The sequence below is a fragment of the Suncus etruscus genome, chromosome 9 (genome assembly GCF_024139225.1).
Source record: "Suncus etruscus isolate mSunEtr1 chromosome 9, mSunEtr1.pri.cur, whole genome shotgun sequence".
Taxonomy (NCBI): domain Eukaryota; kingdom Metazoa; phylum Chordata; class Mammalia; order Eulipotyphla; family Soricidae; genus Suncus; species Suncus etruscus.
In genome coordinates, this window is record NC_064856.1 from 53997628 (window position 1) to 54013367 (window position 15740).

At 35.5% G+C, this 15740-nt stretch overlaps 2 protein-coding genes across 2 annotated transcripts; both read right to left on the reverse strand.

The window, feature by feature from the left end:
• Positions 1–2328: 2328 nt before the first annotated feature.
• Positions 2329–3264, reverse strand: LOC126018262 (olfactory receptor 51B2-like). Its single transcript, XM_049780406.1, has one exon. The coding sequence runs from the start codon at positions 3262–3264 to the stop codon at positions 2329–2331; it is 936 nt and encodes a 311-aa protein (XP_049636363.1).
• Positions 3265–8319: 5055 nt separating this feature from the next.
• On the reverse strand, positions 8320–9252 carry LOC126018268 (olfactory receptor 51B5-like). Its single transcript, XM_049780413.1, has one exon. It carries the CDS (start codon positions 9250–9252, stop codon positions 8320–8322), a length of 933 nt encoding a protein of 310 aa, XP_049636370.1.
• Between the last annotated feature and the right edge of the window lie 6488 nt (positions 9253–15740).

Consider the following 15740-nt stretch of genomic DNA (forward strand, 5'->3'; position numbering starts at 1 on the left):
AATATTTTGAAAGAGACGTCACTCATCCTAGACCCACGTGGTGGCGAGCAAAAGGATTATAACTCATTGTGCTTATTTTTACCTGAGGTAGAATTAGAAGAGATTGTATCAAGTAAATACAAACCACTGACTGTTTCTAAAAGGAACAGTAAAAATAAAATTACAAATGCAAGATCCCCATCTACAAAGGATTTTAACTGGCATACGAAACATTCATTAATTTTTTTCATAAGAATTAGTTAGCTAGTTAGTTAGCCAGATCAGTAAGTTACTAAAATATTTTGTCTGGGTTTTCAAAATGTAGCAATACACCAGCTGCTTTTTCTACTGAGATATTTGTATTGATAGAAACCTGTTCCATTAGTGCACAACTTTTTTAATATAATTTTTATTTTAAGCATAGTTCTTTACATATCATTGACAATAATATTTTAGGTACATATAACATAAAATCAAGGGAATTCCCATCACCGAATTGTCCTCCCTTCATCTCTGTTCCCGTCCTACCTCCCATATTCTCTTCCTTCACCCCCGGGGGTTGCTAAATAAGTGGTCCCCTCTGTACCTAGCTTACTACTTAGTGGTATTACACCTGTTTGGTCTTGGTACCTCCCTTATAATTGGGAGGCCCCTCTAACTGGGAGGCTGGACTAGATAGTTCAAGTTATATAGTTTGTTTGAAGAAAAGTAATAAATTGGGGAAAAAATCAAATGCGCCGAAAATGGGCGGAGTCCTTCTAGAGGCTCTCATCCTAGGTTTGAGAGATGAAGGGGAAAAAGAAGGTGAAACACCACAACAGTACAAAAAGAAGTGTCAAATAAAATATCCAGTGAGTACTCCAACAATAAAGATAAGCACCACATAAAAACCATGATCTTGAGATAAAAAAAAAACATGGCAGAGCACATAAAGTAAGAAAAGAAAAGAAGAAAAATATATTAATAAATATAAATGGAGACAACAACTTCAATAACCCCACCAAAACAAAGAACTCGACAAAAACTAGTTAAATAAATAAAAAAAATTGTTTTGTGCTTTTTGCCTTTTTTTTTTCTTTTTTTCTTCCTTCCTGCACAGGCACAGTAATTATTGGGGTTATTCAAAAAGGAATTCCCTTGGCCTAAGAGATACAGGGTTTCTCCACCCTTGAAGTATATTTTCATGAGATTAACTATAGACTCCTTTCAGGTTTATTTACTCTCCCCTTGGTGCTTCTGTGGTGTATGGAAGACTTCTGCTCCATCCACAACTTTTTAAAAAATGTTTTACTTTATTAAATTCAAAACATATAATCTTGTAAATTTTAATACAAAGCATTTAGCTATTTTCTATAAATAATCTTAGAATATGGAGTACTAATTTATATCAAGTAGCACCTTTACACAAATAAATTAATACCATTTCAATTTATTTTGATGGACTAATTTTTTTTGGGGGGCACACCCATTTGACTCTCAGGAGTTACTTCTGGCTATGTGCTCAAAATTGCTCCTGGCTTGGGGGGACCATCTGGGATGGCAGGGGATGAAATCACGGTCTGTCCTATGCTAGTGCTTGCAAGACCTTGCCTTACCTCTTGCTCCACCACTCTGGCCCTTGATGCACTAATTTTAATCTCTTCTCAAAGTCTATGGTATGACATTATAAATTCTGCTTTCCTCTTTCCAAACTTTTGTATCTATAGATTTCTATCCCAAATCTTAATTAAGGTATAATAATATTCTAGTGGATATATGTTCAGTGGAGTTGTGAAATTAATCCTATAAAAGATATGATTGTAGGGCAGGAGTGGTAACACAGCAGTAGGGCATATGCCTTTCACACAGCTGAGGCTGACCCAGGACAGACACAGGTTTGATCCCCAGCATCCCATATGGTCCCCCCAAGCCAGGAGCAATTTCTAAGTGTAAAGCCAGGAATAACTCCTGAGCGCCACTGGGTGTGGCCTATATATATATATATATATATATACATACACATATATATGAATACATATATATGTATACATATACATATGTATATGATTGCATTGAGTTAAAAGAATGACACCTCAAGAAGAGAAGAGAAACAAGAGAAGGGAAGAAAAGAGAAGAGAAGAGAAGAGAAGAGAAGAGAAGAGAAGAGAAGAGAAGAGAAGAGAAGAGAAGAGAAGAGAAGAGAAGAGAAGAGAAGAGAAGAGAAGAGAAGAGAAGAGAAGAGAAGAGAAGAGAAGAGAAGAGAAGAGAAGAGAAGAGAAGAGGAAAGAGACTGGTTATAAAAGTAGGCTGCTCTTCTGATAATGGGAAAAGAAAAAAATCCTTGGGTCCTCAAAAATCTATAGTTAAACCTTAAGCCCTCCTGTGTACAGAAAACAGGCGAATAATGCTTTTTTTAATCTGTTTAGTCTTAATGCTGTATATAATGGGGTTCATTAATGGGGGAAAGAGAAAGTAAATATAGCTCATGCTAATGCGAACTGTATGTGGTGCATGTTTCCCAAACCTGTGAATAAAAGTCAGGCCAATCACAGTGATGTAAAAGACTAGAACACAACTGATATGGGAGATACAAGTATTAAGGGCTTTAGATCTCTCCTCTCCAGAGGCAATACACATAACTGTTTTAAGGATTAGGATATAGGAGAAAAGAATAATCAGAGCATCTAGGAAGAAAGTAACAGCAACCAAAAAAATTGGGTATATACGATTAAAAGTAATATCAGCACAAGCAAGTTTCATGACATCTTGGTGAAGGCAAAAAGCATGAGAAAGAACATGTGACTGACAATATGGAAACCAAAAGAGTGGCAGAATTGGGGGTACAAGGGACAAAAAGCCCCTTATTAGTACTCCCAGTCCAATCTTCATCACTCTGGAATTGGTAAGAATGGAGCTGTATCTCAGTGGGGTGCGAATGGCAACAAAACGGTCATAGGCCATGGCAAACAAGATACCAGATTCCACAATGGAAAGGGAGTGAATAGTGTAGGCCTGCAAGAAGCAGGCTCCATGACTAATTTTCCGGTAATTTATCCACAAGACACTCATCACACTTGGCATTGTGATTAGTGTCACCATCAAATCTGAGCCTGCTAGCATAGCAAGGAAATAGTACATAGGTTCATGTAGACTGTGGTCTTCTTTGATGAGATAGAGGAGTGTGCCATTGCCAAGAAGAACAGAGACATAGACAGCAAAGAAGGGGATGGAAATCCAGGGATGAAGTTCTTCCAGACCTGGGAACCCAGTTAGTAAAAAAGGGGCACCACTATTATTGGACCACATGTTATGTCCATAGGTGATATAAGCAAATATATAAAAATTATGAATATATATCCAGAAATCCAGAATTTTTAGTTTGTGCTACCTTTGTATGAATATAACTCAATAGCTTCATACATAATCTCTATGCATAAAATAATTACTTTATAGATATGGTTTTATAATTATCTTAAAGAATATATTTCTAGATTTTATTGATTGTTATTATAATACAATGATAAAATTTGTATCATTTTACAAGTCATCAATGATAATGGGCTAATGGTCAAATTTTTCTCAATTAAAATATTTTAAATTAATATATAAATTATTTTTAAAATATTAGATCACATGGTTATGAAAATGCTAGACTATAACAGAAACAAGTAATTTTTAAAACTGAGTACCAATATTTTATGGAATTTCAACAAGTTATAATTTTCTATCATAAGAAATAGTAGAGTAAAAAAATGTCACAGTCACACTTTGACTAAAATATTCAGTATTCAGTTTTCTGATGGTTATATTTGAATCTTGCATAAAGTCTTCTGATCTGCCTTGAGAAAGTTGTTCAATTTCAGTGCTAATGTGATGCTCACCAGTGGAATAAATCCAGCTATGCAGATCCCTGGCCAATCTCTATTATCTTCTATTGACTTCATTCAACATCAAAAAGGGAACGGACTCTTCAAGTTCTGCTCCTAGTACTCGTCCACCTCACAGTGTTGTTGCTCCAAGTTCCTTATCTTATCTTATTTGAGAAATTAGCTAGGCACTTCTTAAAAAATGGTTGAAGAGCTTAAGAGCTGAGGTTAGAGAGTACATCTAGAGAAATTATCTCCCTAGAGTTTTACCTTTCTAGCCACTTGGGAGATTCTTTCATTTCTCTATTCTTTTTTTTTTTTTTTTTTTTTTTTTTGTGAGTCTTTGAGTCAATGTCCTCAAACTATTCATGCTTCCTCAAGAATATGATAGGAAAAGCTAGAAACTCAACTATTACTAATTTTGGGATGCTAGGGCTTGTTTAGATGAATCTAAGATACTCAGAATCAACACTAAACAAACCCATTCATATATGTCCTCCTATTGACCTAACTCAAAGAGTAAGAGGATACCAGTTACTCTCAGAATATATGTCTCCAAAATCTGTTAGTCCTAGAAAATCTGAATTTCAACATTTATATCTTTCCTTTTTATTTTATTTATTTTATTTTATTATTAGAAAAAACAGTTCTGATTCATAGGTGCCTCTTTATTTGTAAACAACATAAATGGAAAATCTCTAACATTTTACTTAAACTAATTTTGCTTAAATTTTTATTATTTATAATGTTTTAACTTATTTTAAGCCTATTTTTATTTCATCACAGTGAACTAGAAAATAACTTATGATTGAGTTCCTTCCAACAACAACCATTTCCAACAACTGGAAGTGCACTCTTCTCTCTATCAGTGTCCCCAGTTTCCATTCTCACCCACCACTGCCTGATGTCATTTTGCATCATAATTTTTAGTCAACTTGCTCTAAATTGCGTTAATAAAAATACTAACTTATTATAGTTAAAATAAAAGGTGCCAAGGAGCCCGAGAAATAGGACAGCAAGTAGGGCACTTGCTTTCCATGTGTTTTGTCTTGAGTTCCTTACCCAGTCTCAAGAGTCCATAATCAGGAGTAAGCATTGAGAACTGCCAGGTGTTATACAAAAACAGGAATGAATAAAATTATAAAATCAAATATAAACTAATTAGCATTGAAAACTTAGGTGAATTGTAGCCATACTCATAAACATTCTTCATGCTTGAATCATTCCAGCTCCATAGACTCACTTTTTTCTCAAACAAGATATAAACTGCTCTGTAAAAGATTATGGTTATAGTAGTCCACACAGCACAAAGCTAGCTATCTCTGGAGAAGAGGGTTGGCCAAGCCCCCACCCTGCTGAAGCCACACTTGTAGCCTCCATCACCCAGAACCATCATTTCCCCCATAGTTCTTTTTTTTTGTTCTTGGTTTTTGGGCCACACCCGTTTGACGCTCAGGGGTTACTCCTGGCTATGCACTCAGAAATCGCCCCTGGCTTGGGGGGACCATATGGGACGCCGGGGGATAGAACCGCGGTCCATCCTACGCTAGCGCTTGCAAGGCAGACACCTTACCTCTAGCGCCACCTTCCCGGCCCCTCCCCAATAGTTCTGCCTCAACACTGAACCTCTATAATTCCCTTCTGGGACACCACTCTAACCACACTTCTGGTATATCAGTTTGGGGGCTGATATCACCAGGATTTTTGGGAGCTAGTGCAAGCCTCACCCCACATGTCTCTCTTCTTTCAGGAAGCCTGGAAGCTGTAACCATGCCCATAAATGTTTTTTTCCAGTTTTTCCAAGGAAAAGTATATGTTGTAAAAGTTTTTCCAAGGAAAATTATATGTTGTAAAAGAATAAATTTTATACAATAATCTAATGATATAATAACTGAAATTGATTGGCAACTGTATATCTATTAATGCTATCTTAGATTGCTTAGAGTTTTAGCACATATATTTCTAGGATATTTGAAATATATTACTTTATTTTGTTTTGGGGGTTACACCAAGCAGCATTCAAGCGTTACTCCTGGCCCTGCACTCAGAAATCAGTCCTGGAAGATTCGGGGACCATATGGGATGCCAAGGATTAAACTGGGATCAAAATATATTACACTTTCTTTAAATAGTTATTATAAATATGGAGTTATCTTATCTATTCATTATTTTTGATAATTTTCAGATTTAAATTTATCAAAGGCTTTTATTAAGTTACACTTGACTCTTTTCATGTTAACTTAATATTTTCAATGTATCATTTTTCTTTATTTTAATTTTTGTTACCTATAAATTATAAGCTAAATTACAATATATCACTTCTTTTATTCTCATAAATACAATAGGAAACTTTTTTTTGTTTTTGTTGTTTTGGGGCACATCCAGCTACACTCTGGGGTTACTCCTGGGTCTGCTCTCAGATATCACTCCTGGTCTGGGAACCATATGGGATGCTGGGGATCAAACACACATCTGTCCTAGGTCAGCCACATGCAAGGCAAACACCCTACCACTGTGCTACCACTCAGGCCTCATTCTCATAAATTTAATAGAAAAACTTAAAATTTTAGTTAATGAGTTCAATCATTGTTTTGCCGATAACTCAACATAAAAGTAAAATTCTTTGCATGATTACTGGTTATAGAAAATTATCTCAAGGGGCCTGAGCAATAGCACAGTGGGTATGGATAGCATTTGCCTTGCACACAGACAACCTAAGTTCAATCCCTGACATCCCATATGGTCCCCTGAGCCTTCCCGGAGTTATTTCTAAGAGCAGAGCCAGGAGGAACCCTTGAGAACCACCAGGCATGACTCAGAAACTAAAGGAAAAAGTGAAAAAATAATAATCTTAGAGATAATGATAATATATGAAGACATGAACTTTCTCAAATGTATAACCAAAAAAAAAAAACATACTGGGCCAATTGTTAATCAAATTACTATACTTTCTTTTGACAAAAAAATATATATATTTTTTTTTTGGTTTCTGGGCCACAACCATTGACGCTCAAGTGTTATTCCTGGTTATGCTTTCAGAAATCACCCCTGGCATAGGGGGACCATATGGAATGCCAGAGGACCCAACCAGTCAGTCCGAGGCTAGTGCTTGTAAGGCAGATGCCTTACCTCTAGCGCCACTGCTCCAGCCCTGACAAAAATTTTTTTTATCATTTTTCCTTAATATGATTAGTTTCCCTATCCCTTCTTATATCTTAATTAAAATAATAAAATTTTCTTTATATTACAAATATACTTTCTGGCTATATTGATACTGCAAGAAATAGAATGTATGAGAAACATGAAGTGAACTTTGTTTGAAGATAATGTCTTGGGCCCATGTAATCAGAGCCTGAGAGGTGGTACAGCAAGTAGCACACATTTTCCTTAAATGTGACAAACCGAAGCTCAATCCTCAATATCCTATCTGGTCCCCTATATATTTGAGTGCAAAGTCAGGAATAACCTTTGAGCCTAGCTCAAATGGTTTGAACTAGGAATAACCATTGAGCCTAGTTAAAAAGTAAACAAACAAAAGTAAGGAAAAAATGTATAGCATTTCTCAAAAGCAGTTTATTATCCCTTCCCATGAGCCACAAAAAAAAGTTGCCTCTGCAAAAGAATTATTGGAATGCTTCTATGACTATTATCTCAGTTTCATTAGCATATATATTTTATGAATTGTATGAAAAACACAATTGTCTAAGAACTAGAACTTTATTGTGTTATTGGTGATTCAGAGATCTCTTCCCATTATATAAAAGATACCTTCAACTATTCGTCTTATCTTTGGTGGACATACAACTATGCTGGCACCTGTTAAAATCTGAGATTTTTTTTTGCCATGGTTGTTTGAGGCATTAAGACCTCTTCTAGTCTTAATATCTTGCCTATATAAAATTTGACCCACTCTGGAATCATGGAACATAATGTCTGATAATTGTCATCTCCTTTGATGCAGTATCAGGCACAGAGTAATTTTCTTAACTGTTTTTTACACAATAACAATGAACTCATTATAAGTGTGAGGGAGTGGTAAGCTGGGCCACAGCAGTTACTCCTAGCAGGACTCAGGGACTATCTATGGTGCTGGGGATTACAGCAGGTTGACAGTGCAAAACAAGAACCTTATTTGCTGTACAATCTTGTTAGCCTCATGCTGAACTTCTAAAGTATCTCTGTTCTTTGTATTTTGATAGAATTTGCAATCATTTGAGTACCATTGACTAGGCAGCCATTATAAGCAGGGATATTGCCAGTATATACAATGCAATGGCAGCATATACTATGGCAGAATCAGAATATTCTTCTTACTATTAAGAATAAATTCAAGCAACAACAGAGGTTCAAATTAATGGGAATTTAATGGAGTAAAGGTCTCAGCTTTAGAGCAAGAATTCTGTGCTTTTAAGTGACAGAAATGCTAGTACTTTAAATTTTGCACTCATTAACATTTTATGGTCAATTCTGCCAAGAAATTCCCAAGATAAATGGATCAGGTTCCAATTCTATTGAAAAGATGTTTTATCCCATTTCGTATTTGCTTGGTCTTAATACTATATATTATTGGATTCATAAATGGTGGGAAAAGGAAATAGACATAACTCATTATAATATGTACTATATGTGGCACATATTTGCCAAATCTATGAATGAGGGTCAGTCCTGTCACAGTGACATAAAAAACCAGAACACAACTAATATGGGAGACACATGTATTGAGAGCCTTAACTTGTTCCTTACCAGAAGCAATTCCCAAAACAGTCTTTAGGATTAGAATATAAGAAATAAGGATAAGTACAGAATCCAAGAAACCAGTTACTGAAACCAAAACTATCGGATAGAGTCTGTTAAAGGTGATGTCTGCACAAGCCAGTTTAATCACATCCTGATGCAGGCAGAAGGCATGGGAGAGAACATGTGATCGGCAGTAGGGAAATTGTGGGAGGGTAATGATTATGGGAACAATAAGTATAAATCCTCTCATTATAACTCCTAGACCTATCTTAATCACTTTATCATTTGTGAGAATGGAGGTATATCTCAGGGGATTGCAGATAGCAATGAAGCGATCATAGGCCATGATAAGCAAGACTCCAGACTCCACAATTGAAAGTGAATGAATGAGATAAGCCTGAAAGAAGCAGGCTCCATGGCTGATATTCCTGTGATTAAGCCACAGGACACCAAGTACTGTGGGCATTGTTGTCAAAGTCACTCCTAGGTCTGTGGCCGCTAAGATAGCTAGAAAGTAATACATAGGTCCATGGAGAGTGTGGTCTTCTTTGATAAGGAAGAGGAGAGTGCCATTGCCAAGGAGTATGGAGACATAGATGACAAAGAAAGCAATGGAAATCCAAGGATGAAATATCTCCAGGCCTGGAAAGCCTGTTAGTAGAAAGGGGGGTGCACTGATGTTGACCCACATTGTGAATTCCTAAAAATAAACAAAACCATTAGACTCACTCGAAATTATCTGGTTCTAGTAGAAGTGTAATTTGAGATGAAGATCTTTTTATGTTTCATTAGAGTAAGCAGAAAAGAAAGAATAACAATAAATTTAAGATTATATTTTATTTAATTTGATATAAATAAAATATTAACATTTCAAGCTATAATCAGCATAAATCCAGGCATGAGATAGCTTACATTTTATGCTATAACTCACACTTACAAAGAATCATTTCTATAAAACCATTGCATTGGACTATAAACGTTTAGATTATAAAATTATATCACAATTTGAAAAATAAGCTGCCATAGTCTTTATATGGAACTATGTTCAGGTTTTATTTCTCCTTTATAAGTTTCCCATTCAATTTTTCTAATACAATATTTTCTAAATTCTCATTATCTTTGTCAGAATCCTCTACTAAATTTTACCTGAATATCCATCCTAGACTCACCTGAATTGCAGGACCCTTTCTCCATTCCATGTCTGTCTTCCAGTTTTTTCTCTCTATTGAGAACATATTTTATATTATAGAAAGTTATTACTTTTATTTTGAATTCTACAATGACCTTTTGCATTGCCTCAACAAATAGGCAATGATAATAGCCACATTGAAAAAAAAGGAATGAACATTAATGATATAAATCTCACAATATTTTAATGAAAATAATACCTCTTTTGATTGTTCAGATTTAACTAGACTGAAGTACTTATCACAGTGCTCTGTGATATATTCTATATCCCATCCCTGAAGGCCAAAAGAGAGCTGTCTGATAGCTACCTTCTGACCTTTACCAAACTTTAAGATGTTCACAACTTTTTCCTTCAAGGTAACATTGAATTTGTTTCAGAAATTAGAATATGAATATGAGCCTTGGAAATGTATGTTTTAATTTTTACATTTTGACTATAGGCTATAATAGGGTGCCCCTATTATTTAGTAATATACTGCATCTTTATTTTAATTTTTTTATATTTAATGGAAGTCAGTAGAGAATGGGTCCTAGGCTGAAAAAGGCCCTGGTAATTCTCAAACAACCAAGTCATTGGTTCTCACAAGGACACAAGGATAAGATACTGCTCAGGGTCTCTGGTGTTAGTAATGCCCTAGCAAGTTCTGAAGTATTCTACTACCTCTACACAGTACTTGGGGATATTATATGACTCAATGAGTTGAATCTAGGCTGGGTTCATGCTGTACTTAACTGCTTTACTACCTCCCAGACCCACCTCTTTCTTTTGTAAATATTACAGTTTTCTGTTAGACCTACAGTATTAAAAATACTAAATAATTTTTATTAGATTGACCAAAATACTGGTAGCCAATAATACCAACTATAAGTGAGGAAATGGGCAACAAGAACTCTCAATGAAAGTGGAATAGTTGACTTAGAGAACAGTTTCATTGTTTCTTATCAAATCTAACACAATTTTAACCTCAGAATTTCAGTCATGCTGCTTAGTGGCTACCCAAACAAGGGGAAATTTATTTCTGCAAAATCTTGCATTTAGATGTTTATTGTATGTTGATTTATAATGATCAAAAATTGGAAGTAAGATGCACTTTATTAGGTGAATGTGTGAGTAAATTATGGTACATCCAAATGATGAAATATTATTCGACTTAAAAGAAAAGATCTCTATACACATAGAAAAAATGGTATAAACCTTAAAAATATATTTTAACATGTAAAAAGGCGATCTTGGGACATTGGTTATGGAAATGTTGCACTGGTGATGGGTGGTGTTCTTTACATGACTGAAACCCAAACACAATCATGTAGGTAATCAAGGTGTTTAAATAAAAAAAGAGAAAAAAAAGGCGATCTGAAATGTCTACTTAGTCTATTATTTCAACTTTATAACAATATGACATTTTAAAACAAAAATGACATTTTAAAGGCATTGATAATGTCAGTGGTTTCCTGGACTGGGAAAGATATGGATAATCAGGAAATGCACAGAAATTTTATGTAAAAATATTCTGTGTGTTAGTAAAAGATGGACCTATGTATTGCTATCATTTTTTTTAAAGATATCGAATCCAGAGCCAGAGATATAGTGTAGATGGTATTTGCCTTACATACAGCCAAAGGGAATTTGATCCACAGCATCCCCTATGCTCCCTCCACCCCCAAACTACCAGGTATACTTTCTGAGCACAGAACTAGGAGTAAACCCTAAGCACTGGGTAAAGCCCAAAAGTATACAAACAAAAATTAAAAAACAAATACATAGGATGCTTAAAACTAAGGTTAAATTCTAAGTAAAACCTGGGCTTGAAATATGATTTAAATTAATTTATTTTATTCTTTTTAAAATAGTACACAGGACATCTCTATTTCTTTTTAATTTTTTCCAAACCTCAAACTTAACTTAAAAATAAAATGTGGGGCTAGTGGGCCGGAGAGTTAGCACAGTGGCGTTTGCCTTGCAAGCAGCCGACCCAGGACCTAAGGTGGTTGGTTAGAATCCTGGCGTCCCACATAGTCCCCTGTGCCTGCCAGAAGCTATTTCTGAGCAGATAGCTAGGAGTAACCTCTGAGCACTGCCAGGTGTGGCCCAAAAACCAAAAAAAGGGGGGGGGTACTGGAAATTATAACTCAATTGGAAAGCATTTTGTTTCACAAGCATGACTTTGATTTCAATTCAACAGTCCTTTAAGTATGATTTTATGTAGCCTCGATGGCCCCCATCATTATTAGAGTTTAGTAGCTCTGCATCATTGGCCAGAACAGATTTCCATACAGCCCACACTATGTATTTAAGCATCACAGGGGTAGACCTTGGGTATGACCCTTACAAAAATAAATAAAAGTTTGGTGCCCATATAGTTTAGTGTGTCTTCTTTGCAAATGCAACTGCAAGTTAGAATTCCAGTATCTTTCATACGTTGAACACAATGGTTGGTTTGGAATCTCTAGTGCTTCAATGAGAGTATAATCTCTAGCACACTACAACTAAATGGATAAAAGCACCCTAACCAGCACATAAGATCCCTGACTAACATCAAAACTGAGTGTAAGCAATACAGCCATATATACAAAACCAACTCATGCAACAACCCACATAGGCAAAAAATGGTAGAGAGGGAAAAGGAAGTAAAATGGTAAATTATTTTAAAAGATGATGTATTTTAATAAAATCAAAGAGGTGCAGAAGAGAAGGTACAGGGTTTAAAGCACTTGCCTTGCATATACAGCAGATCCCAGTTTGATCCCTGTCTTCCCAGCTGGTCCCCCAACATTGCCAGGAGAGATCCTTTAGCATAGACTTAGAAATAAGTCCTGAATACAGTTAGGTGTGATGCAAAAACAAAAGCACAATCAGAGAGTATCTCTTATTTCTTACAAGTTACAAACATGGAGAAGAAATCATAACTAAATATTTTATTGTCAAGAAGAAAATCAAAGTGACAAACATATATAATACTTAATAATAGGAAATTATATATAAATTTAAGTAAAAGATGCAGGGCCAAACAGACTGTAAAATAGCAGGAAGCATGCTTTGCATTTAGCCTTCCAATGTTTCAAGCCCTGGCACTACATATTGTCCCCAAAACATTGCCAGGAGTGGCAGACACAGGAGTAAGTACTGTACTGAGTACTACCAGATGTGGCACCCAAACAAAACATGTAGTGAAGAGCTGGAACAATAACATGGTGGATAGGGTGCTTGCCCTGCATATAGTCAACCAGGTTCAATAGCATGCACCTCATATGGTTTCCCCAAGCACCACCAGGAGTGATCCCTGAGCACAGAGCCCTAAGTTACTCCCCTGAGCACTGCCAGATATGACCACAAAATAAAACAAATAATGTAAATATCATGTATTTTTTTAATTTTTGTTTAAATTTATGTTTCTCTTTAATCTTACAGTTTTGTTTATTGTACTTAGGGAAAATACTTTCACTTAGAAATCACCTTACTCAAAAGTCAGAAAGATAACAAAATGAGTAAGACACTTGCCTTCTATGCACCTAATTAGGTTTCAATACTGGGCAACCATATGGTTCACCAAGCAACACCCATAGTGAGCGATCCGAGAGTATAGAGAGCTCTGAGAACAGTTGTGTGTACTAGCTATTAAAAAAATGCCACATGGCAAAGATCTTTACACCTTCAATAACTTACAACAATATGCTTTGGTTTTTTGGCTTTTCTTTTTTTTTTTTTTTTTTTTTTTTTGGTTTTTGGTTTTTGGGTCACACCCAGCAGTGCTTAGGAGTTACTCCTGGCTCTACACTCAGAAATCACCCCCAGCAGGCTGTGGAAACCATGGGGATGCCGGGATTCGAACCACTGTCCTTTTGCATGCAAGGCAAATGCCTTAACTCCATGCTATCTCTCTGGCCTCACTTTTTATTTTTTATTCACATCATAGCTTAGTTGATTTGTTTAGTTTGGGGGCTCTGGTGATTCTTTTCTTATTTACTAATATACTTCAATTTACTACTATCTTAACACTTTTCTTTCTCCTTCTTATAGTCACTCTCTCTCTCTCTCCCACCCTCCCCCTTCCTCATCTTATTGATTGCTAGATGAATACATTAGTTATTTAAGAATAAATGACAGGAAAAAAATAAGAAATGACAGGAGCTGAAGAGATAACATGGAGGTAGGGTGTTTGCCTTGCATGCAGAAGGACAGTGGTTCAAATCCCGGTATCTTATATGGATCCCTAACCTGCCAGGAGCGATTTCTGAGCATAGAGCGAGGAGTATCCCCTGAGTGCTGGCAGGTACGACCCAAAACTGAAGAAGAAGAAGAAAAGAAGAAGAAGAAGAAGAAGAAGAAGAAAGAAGAAAAGAAGAAGAAGAAGAAAAGAAAAGAAGAAGAGAAGAGAAGAAGAAGAAGAAGAAGAAGAAGAAGAAGAAGAAGAAGAAAGAAGAAGAAGAAGAAGAAGAAGAAGAAGAGAAGAAGAAGAAGAAAGAAGAAGAAGAAGAAGAGAAAGAAAAGAAGAAAAGAAGTAGAAGAAGAAGAAGAAGTAGAAGAAAAGAAGAAAGAAGAAAAGAAGGAAGAAGAAAAAAGAAGAAAGAAGAATATGAAAAGAAGAAGAAGAAGAAGAAGAAGAAGAAGAAGAAGAAGAAGAAGAAGAAGGAAGAGGAGGAGGAGGAGGAGGAGGAGGAGGAGGAATGGCAGTTTTTTTTTATGTACTTCAGTTCAATCATTTGACATTGTAATTATTTCCTTAATAACACATTGATACACCATTTTTTTGGTAAACTAATATTTAAATTAATTTTATTAGTCTAATTTGAATAAATACATTGCCTCTAACAAATTATAACAATACCATAATTGGTTAATATGTAAACTGACTTACCACATATGGCTTCTTCCCAAAACAATATCCATTTAATAACCATCTGTGGAACTGATAAATCTCTGAAGACATCTGCTTTCCTCAGTGGTGGATATGAATGATCACTGTCAAATCCTATCTAATAGTCATTGGGGCAAAAGCATGCACATAATTTTCCCTACAATTTAGAATTAGTCAAAGGAATAAAAGCCTAAAGAAAGTAAACAGGGTATTATTAAGGTAACATAAGAAGACTTGAGAGAAAAAGTTCTGTCCTCAATTCCAAGAAGAGAAGAAAAACTACTGATACCTACAGGTAGCATGACCTCACCCTGCAATATTCAGATCAACCTTAACCATAACAAATAAACATCACTTAGCTCTGGATCAGTGTATTCTAAACAGTTGAAATTTTATTCTTCAATTTGTTTACTCAACAGAATTTGTGTAAACAGCGGCTGTTCTCTGAAGTTTACACTAGAGGTTAATTCAAGAAGACTAGTCATTATTATCATTTCTATTGTCTTCATTTTATTCTCCATAGTCACAAGATCCTTACCTAGGGCATCAGGATTTAAGGATTGGAACAATTCCTAAATATTGATGTAGTAACTGCAAAGGTTGTCTTTTAAGACTACTAGCATGGTTATTAGGTGAAGTTTTTTATATAGAAAAATGGTCCCTCTAATTGCTAGATAATTAAGCTTCTGGGAAAATTAACCTTTTTTTTTTCTGGCATCCTTTGAGAAAAGACATGATTCCTCATAGTATTCTTTAAACCCACACTTTCACTGATGACAACAGTACTGTAACTAGCTAAGACACCAAAATCATGCTATCAAATAGTCTTTGTACTATTTGATCCCTAGCTCCAAAGGGGAGATAACATTGAAGTGACTTTATTAATCCTGGACTGAATAAGTTCATTAAAATTAATAAGCAGAGAGATCATATAGGGAAGAAGTACTAACCCTGAGGATTTTCATCACCGAGCCAAGAGTAACACTCTTCCTTACTCCAATATCAATAGTATAGCTCAAGAACAAACTTCATGATAAAAATAGCAGTTATCTAACAATTTAACATCCTTTAGTTCAGAGGTGGCGAACAGGATTTTTACCCTCACTCAAAATGGCAAAATGCAATATGTGTTTAA

Coding starts and splice junctions, on each gene's coding strand:
- LOC126018262 (XM_049780406.1), bottom strand. CDS start 3,264: ATGTGGTCCAATAATAGTGGTGCCCCTTTTTTACTAACTGGGTTCCCA.
- LOC126018268 (XM_049780413.1), bottom strand. CDS start 9,252: ATGTGGGTCAACATCAGTGCACCCCCCTTTCTACTAACAGGCTTTCCA.